A 7,030-nucleotide genomic window follows, 5' to 3' on the forward strand; every position below is an offset into this window, starting at 1 on the left:
CTTGCTTGACAAAGTCATGAGTGTCTTTTGAAAACATTCTCTGCCATCTTGCAGAATGTGTAAGTGATCCAGAAACCCAAATCATAATTCATTTTTGTATACGAATCCCCAATCACTGGGCAAAATGCAATGCAATTGTTTTCATAATGTCAAACATTATCTTTTAGGTTATACCTTAATCCTCTTGATACTGCAGAAGACTTCTTGTTGCAAAACACAATGGCAAGAAAAAATAATAGCAGAGATCACTATCCCCTTTGTCATTAAAGTGTCCAGTATTGTCTTCTACACAAAGCATTACCACAAAATACTTCATTATCCCACTTAGTAATTCAGTTATCCAATCCGGTATCTCAAATAATAAAAACATAATTCAGTCAAAAATGTACAGTGTGGAAATGATCTGACTACACTTAGAGTCTGGAAATAGCCACATGCATTAATAAGGAGAATGATAACAATATAAATATTTTGAAGGCACTCCATCAACTACTTCAACTACTAGACCATGTATATGTTTATATTATGTTCATGATACTCATTTTTATTGTCTGATGCCAGGGAAAATTTTAACTCTTTTATTAATCAACGGGTGGACATTTTATATGGGATAAAAGGTATTACATTCCATGAATTTTGCCAGATAGATTTATAGATGATAACGTTTGTCCCAGGTAATATAGAATGCAATTAGCAAGAAGGTTTGGGGTGTGAAAAGCTACACTAGGAAAATTACATGTGCTTTTTTATTTAAAGAGCTAAATGAATCCAGTGAACATAATCCTGCTGGTTTGCTGTGATTTTTTTTTTTTGAGAATTTCGTTGACAAAATTTCATCCCCATTAACCAGAATGTTAAGTGATGTGACAGATTAATGCAGTTTTAGCAACCTGACCCAAGATGGGGCAATTAGCCTGACTTTCTCCTTCCTGAGTCATCAGTACTCAAATTCTTTGCATGTCATGCCACTCCTCAGATCCTGCTTTTTTGTTTACTTAACCCAATCAAAATAACTTTCTATTGTGTGTAAAAATATCTTTATTGCAACAAAGTATTGAAGGAGATATGAAACAAACAAGCTAAGTGAAAGAGTAAAGGAAGGAAGTATTTAAAGAATATGCCCTATACAATACATAAGGACATATTAGGGCATTTGTTACTTAGAATTATTAGCATTCAGTATTTTTTTAAAGATTATTTATTTATTTATTTGTCAGAGAGAGAGAGAGAGAACACGAGCAAGCAGAGTAGCAGGCGGAGGCAGAGAGAGAAGCAGGCTCCCCACTGAGCAAGGAGCCCAATGCAGGACTCAATCCCAGGACCCTGAGATAATGACCTGAGCCGAAGGCAGCAGCTTAACTGAGCCACCCAGGCATCAATGACAATCAATGCTAAGATTGCCCATAGCAAACTGACATTAAGAGAGGCATTTTGTAGTACAAAATGGATATTTCACTCACCTATGCTATTATAGTGACTCCACTGATTATTACCTTAATATGTTGAGATACCCTTTCATGGTACTGGAGCAGTTGCCTGACACCTTCCTTTTTACCCTTTGCTGGGAAGGCAGCATTGAGAAATGTGAGTATTTTAAGTTCTATCCAGAGGTTAGGTGTTCTGGGGATAGATCTGCCTGGGTTGATTCACACTTGACATTTAAGTCTGATCCTCTACCCTGAACTCATCTATTCTTTGTTGCTTCATAACCCTTGGGTCATTTTGGTTGGTTACAGAGCCCTAGGACACGCATCCTTATCTCCTTTGTCTTTACCCCATAAACAATGGGGTTCATGGTAGGTGGCACCAATAAGTAGAGGTTTGCCAGGAGGATAAGGACGTGTCTGGGTACATGATTTCCAAAGCGATGGGTAAAGAAGGAAAAGAAGGCCAGAGTATAAAATATCAAGATGACACATATATGAGCTCCACATGTTCCAAAGGCCTTAGTCCGGGCTTCCTTGGAAGGCAGCTGGAAGACTGTTCTCAGGATTAGCCAGTAGGACAGGGAGATGAGCATAAAGTCCAGCCCTGTGGTGAGGAGAGCAGCGGTGAGTCCATAAATGCTATTAAGGGCATAGCTATTACAGGCTAACTTGGCAATGCCCATGTTCTCACAGTAGGTATGGTGGATGACATTGCTCCGACAGAAATGCAGCCGGAAAATGAGGAGGACACCAGGAGTGACCACAGCCACACTCCGAGCCAGCAGAGCCAGGCCCACCTTGCTGATGAGAGAGCCTGTAAGTAGGGTTGCATAATGGAGTGGTGTACAGATAGCCACGTAGCGATCAAAAGCCATTGCTAAGAGAACAGCAGACTCAGAGAGGAACAGGGCATGAACAAAAAACATCTGTGTGAGACATGCAGGATAAGTTGATGGGGAAGGGCCCTGCCAGAAGATAATAAGCATTTTGGGCACTGTGACAGTACAAAGGAGAACATCATTGAGTGCCAGCATGGCCAGGAAAAGATACATGGGTTCATGGAGGTTCCTGTCCCAGGCCACCACTGCCATAACCAGGCCATTTCCTATCACAGCCAAAAGGTACATGAAGCTGAAGGGGATGGAGATCCAGATTTGGAAGTCTTCTAATCCTGGGACTCCAGTCAACAGAAAGGCACTGAGGTGAGTGGATGTAGAATTACATGGTCTTACGGACAGGTGTCCCAAGTCTGTTACATGATGGAGAGAAAATAGGTAGAGTGCACACTAGTAGAAAACAAATATTTATTCTTTTATCCTAGTGACAACCTAACCATTAATTTTGACATGGCGAACTGGAAGGAAAATAAAATGGTCTGAGAAAAGCTATTAATTATCTGAATAAGGATGCCTGAATAGCTCAATTGGTAGAGCATGTGACTCAATCTCCAGGTTTTGAGTTCAAGCCTCAATTTTGGGCTTAGAGCTTACAAAACAAAACAAAACAAAATAAAACAAAACTCAGAGAACAGCAACCAACAAAGCACACACACACAAAACCCCCACCAAAACAAACAAACAAACAAACAAATAAATAATTTTAAAAATCCTGAATGATTATAAGCAAAAATCACCTCTCTTATGGATTATCTAGTTCTTTCTGAAAAAAAAAAATTAAATCAGAATAATAAGGGTTGAAATCTTTGTGTAAACCTAATTGTTATAACCACATCATGTATGTATATGTCTTTTGAACTTTTAACCATGTTATGTGTATAATTTTTGTCTACCTAATAATAAAAAAATAATTAATTAAATACAGAAAAGTCGTTTTCTCTTTCCTTTTTCTCTGTAACATTACACAGAAGTCTGGAGATGGTTAATATTCCATTCTTTGACAAAAATCTTAAGGGGAGGTCATGGGTTGGATGACAGACTGATACATAATGGGCCAGTATAAAGCTTCCAAGTCTTGTTTCCCATCCTGATAATCTGAGAGATGTTTCCTTACCCTACACTTTTGCTACAGTAAAGAAAAAGTTTTACTCATCTGCCTCTCATTTGAACTCTTGAAGACAATGAACATTTAAACATGAAGTTTCAACTGCTATGCCAAAGTTGTAGCATCATTCAGATCCTAACAAGCACTCTCAAGGATCATGAAGTAGAATCAAGGAAGACACTAAAAATCCAGAGTACAGAGTGTTCTCTTTCAGAACAAGACAGTCACTGAAGATGTCAAAGTCCATTATCATTCAACAGCTATCATTGAAAGACCCTTCTACAGAGCAGAGTTATTTCGATTTTCATACTCACCAACCAAAGAATAAGATAACATTTTAGCAACTTTTTAAAGTAACAGTAGTTCTTACTTTTAATCTATCAAAAAACTATAATATAAAAATAGCTTTCTCTAAAAAGTCCCTTCAATATAAAATTATTCTTTTCCCAAGTAAATAAAATATTAATTCAATTAGTCAAGTTTGTAATTAAGGGCAATATTTTTGGCAAAGGCACAAAGTATGTTTAGAAACGCTTTTGACTGCAATTCTTGAGAAGTTTCAAAGTGATAGACAAGTCTAGAACCTGCAAAGGGTACACTTTTCATATGGCCCTGTCACACCATCCCTTAGATCGAAAGATACACTGTATTACATTATGTCTATTATCCCTGTAATTGTTAATTGAAACCTTTTTCAGATTATCTCTACCATTAACAATAAAAAGGGTATATTTTCATATGAATTAACACATATTTATTCTATTCTCCCTCACACTGTCTTCTCTCTCTCTCTCTCTCTCCCATATGAAATTGAAATAAGAAAGAAAAGACAAATTTTTTCATCAAAGGGAAAACACATGGAAGGGATGAAATTGTGTTTTGTTTTTTTTTTTTTTTTATGTATTTGACAGAGAGAGAGATCACAAGTAGGCAGAGTGGCAGGTAGAGGGGGAGGGCGAAGCAGGCTCCCTGCTGAGCAGAGAGCCTGATGCAGGGGTTTATCCCAGGACACTGAGATCATGACCTGAGCCGAAGGCAGAGGCTTTAAGCCACTGACCCACCCAGGCGTCCTGGGATGAAATTATTTTTAATGCAACTCTGAGAGCTATTTTTTTGAATGGTTATCCTGTTAAAAATATGGAGGCAACACAATTTTATTAGCCTGGTAAGTTTGTGGCTTTGCTGCTGCTGCTGCTGCTGCTGCTTCTGCTGCTTTATCTTTTTTTATTGTGTTATGTTAGTCACCATACAGTACATCATTAATTTTTGAGGTAGTGTTCCAAAGATTCATTTTTTGCATATAACACCCAGTGCTCCATGCAATCTGTCTCTCCTTAATACCCATCACCAGGCTTTGCTTCTTTTATCTGGTATCTCTCAACAGTGCCTGATTTTGCTGTGTAACAACCACACAGACTATCACCATATTTGGATAGAAGGCATATCACATATCAGCACAGGGATGGGCAGTGTAGCAGTAATGGTAAAAATAATAATTGGAAATACATATTAATGGTTGCAGTGTGCTAAAGCATTTTCCTAAAACCTATGCTAATCAGTTTACATGGATTATCCAATTTAATGGTAACAGCTACTATAAGAAATAACTATCATTAGTGTCCTAATTTTACACAGAAGACAACTCAGGCACCTGAGGACCTTCCTAAGATCGTATTACTAAGGGGTGTGTAAAGTCTGTTTTCAAATCAGGGATCCTAACTGCAGCACCCACAATTTTAACCATGAAACTATTCTAACTTACCTTTCAGATGCATGGTTTTTCAAGATCAAGGTAGATCTTGAATTTCCTCTTAGCACACAGTGATATTCTTACGTGTTAGGTGAAAATGTCATGTCTGTTTATAGGGATTTAGAGAATGTGTGTGTGTGTGTGTGTGTGTGTGTGTGTGCAAATAAATATCTATACTTGTATTGTACATAGATCTTTACAACAGCAACTCAAGGACTAACCTCTGGGACAAGAAGTCTTTTGGGTATTTCACATGCTAAGTGATTGCTTTGGCACTTGAGACCCACAGTTAGTATATGGATTAGTAGACTGAACCTATCTTTAATACTTATGAAATTATATTTCCCAATTTTGAACAGCATTGGATAATTTTCCATGTCCAGCCAAGTCTCTGAGCAACATCTCTACACTTTTTTGCTAGTTCACTATGTAGCCCTTAAACAGAACTAAAAAAATAAGGTTTCCTGAGTTAATCTACTGGAACATGGATGTCTTCTAAGACAAAGCCTAACTATTGAGACTATTTCAATACATGTCTATGCATGACAAAGTGTCCTTTAGTGAGATATTTTGAGGTTTTTCAAAGGAAAAAGCATGGCAATATATTTGAATAACTCCCATTTCTCAAATAAAAGTTTATAAGTTAACACATATTGCTTGATAGAGCAGTTTGAGGTCTACAAAAAAATAATCAGAAAGTACACAGCCCACATATGATCCCTTCTCCTCACCCACCCAGTTTCCCCTATTAACACCTCACATTGCTGTGATATATGCGTCACAGTTCATAAGCCAGCATTGCCACATTTTTATTAGCTAAAGTCAGTAGTTTACATAAGACCTCTCCCTTTAGGTTGTACATTGTATGGATTTTGACAAGTATATAATGACATGTATGCACCTTTATAGTATCATACACAACAGTTTCACTGTCCTACAAATCCGTTGTGTTCCACCTCACTCTAAGCCCTCTGACAACCACTGATATTCTGTCTCCATAGTTTTATTTTTTTACACAGTGTCCTGCAGTTGGAAACATGTTGTAATTGTGCCCTTTTGAATCAGCTTTTCTTTTCTTTTATCTTCTTTTATTTTTTTTTCTTTTCATCATCATTAGTGTACTCTTTAATCCCCATAAAGTATTTCACCTTTCCTCCTACCCACTTACCCACTGGTTCTCTATAAAGAGTCTGTTTGGTTTCTCTTTCTCTTTCTTTTTGTTTCCTCTTTGATCATCTGTTTTCTTTCTTAAATTTTACATATGAGTGAGCTTATAGAGTGTTTGTGTTTCTCTGAGTTATTTCACTTAACATTATACTCTCTAGTTCCATCCATGTCATGGCAAATGGTAAGATTTCATTCTTTTTTATGGCTGAATGAGATATCTCATTAGTCATGTGATATATCTAAATATCTACATCTATTATGTAGATATAGATATAATCATAAAATGTTATGCATTCACCTATTGATGGACACTTGAGCAGCTTCCATAGATCAGATATTGTGAATCATGCTGCGATATGTATAAGGGTACATGCATCTCTGAATTAACATTTCTGTATCTGGGGGATAAATACCCACTAGCACAATTCCTGGATCTTAGGTAGTTCTATTTTTAATTTTTTGAGGTACTTACACACTGTTTTCCACTGTGGATTTACTAGTTTGCATTCCCTACAAAGTGCAAGAGGTTTCCTCTTCCTCCACATCTTTGCCAACACTTGCTTCTTATGGTTTTGATTTTAACCATTCTGAGCTGTGAGGTGATATCTCACTGTAGTTGTGATGTGCATTTCCCTGATGATGAGTAGCATTGAGCATCTTATTTTCATGTGTATATTGGCCATCT

The 7,030-nt window shown here is 37.2% G+C and overlaps 1 protein-coding gene across 1 annotated transcript; it reads right to left on the bottom strand.

Moving 5' to 3' along the window:
- Positions 1–1,717: 1,717 nt before the first annotated feature.
- Positions 1,718–5,203, bottom strand: LOC131835295 (olfactory receptor 52Z1P-like). The gene is made up of 2 exons (XM_059179679.1): positions 5,191–5,203; positions 1,718–2,676 (listed from the first exon to the last, which is right to left on the bottom strand). The coding sequence occupies exons 1-2, from the start codon at positions 5,201–5,203 to the stop codon at positions 1,718–1,720; spliced, it is 972 nt and encodes a 323-aa protein (XP_059035662.1).
- Positions 5,204–7,030: the final 1,827 nt, after the last annotated feature.

This window comes from Mustela lutreola, chromosome 1 (assembly GCF_030435805.1).
Source record: "Mustela lutreola isolate mMusLut2 chromosome 1, mMusLut2.pri, whole genome shotgun sequence".
NCBI classification, from domain to species: Eukaryota; Metazoa; Chordata; class Mammalia; order Carnivora; family Mustelidae; genus Mustela; species Mustela lutreola.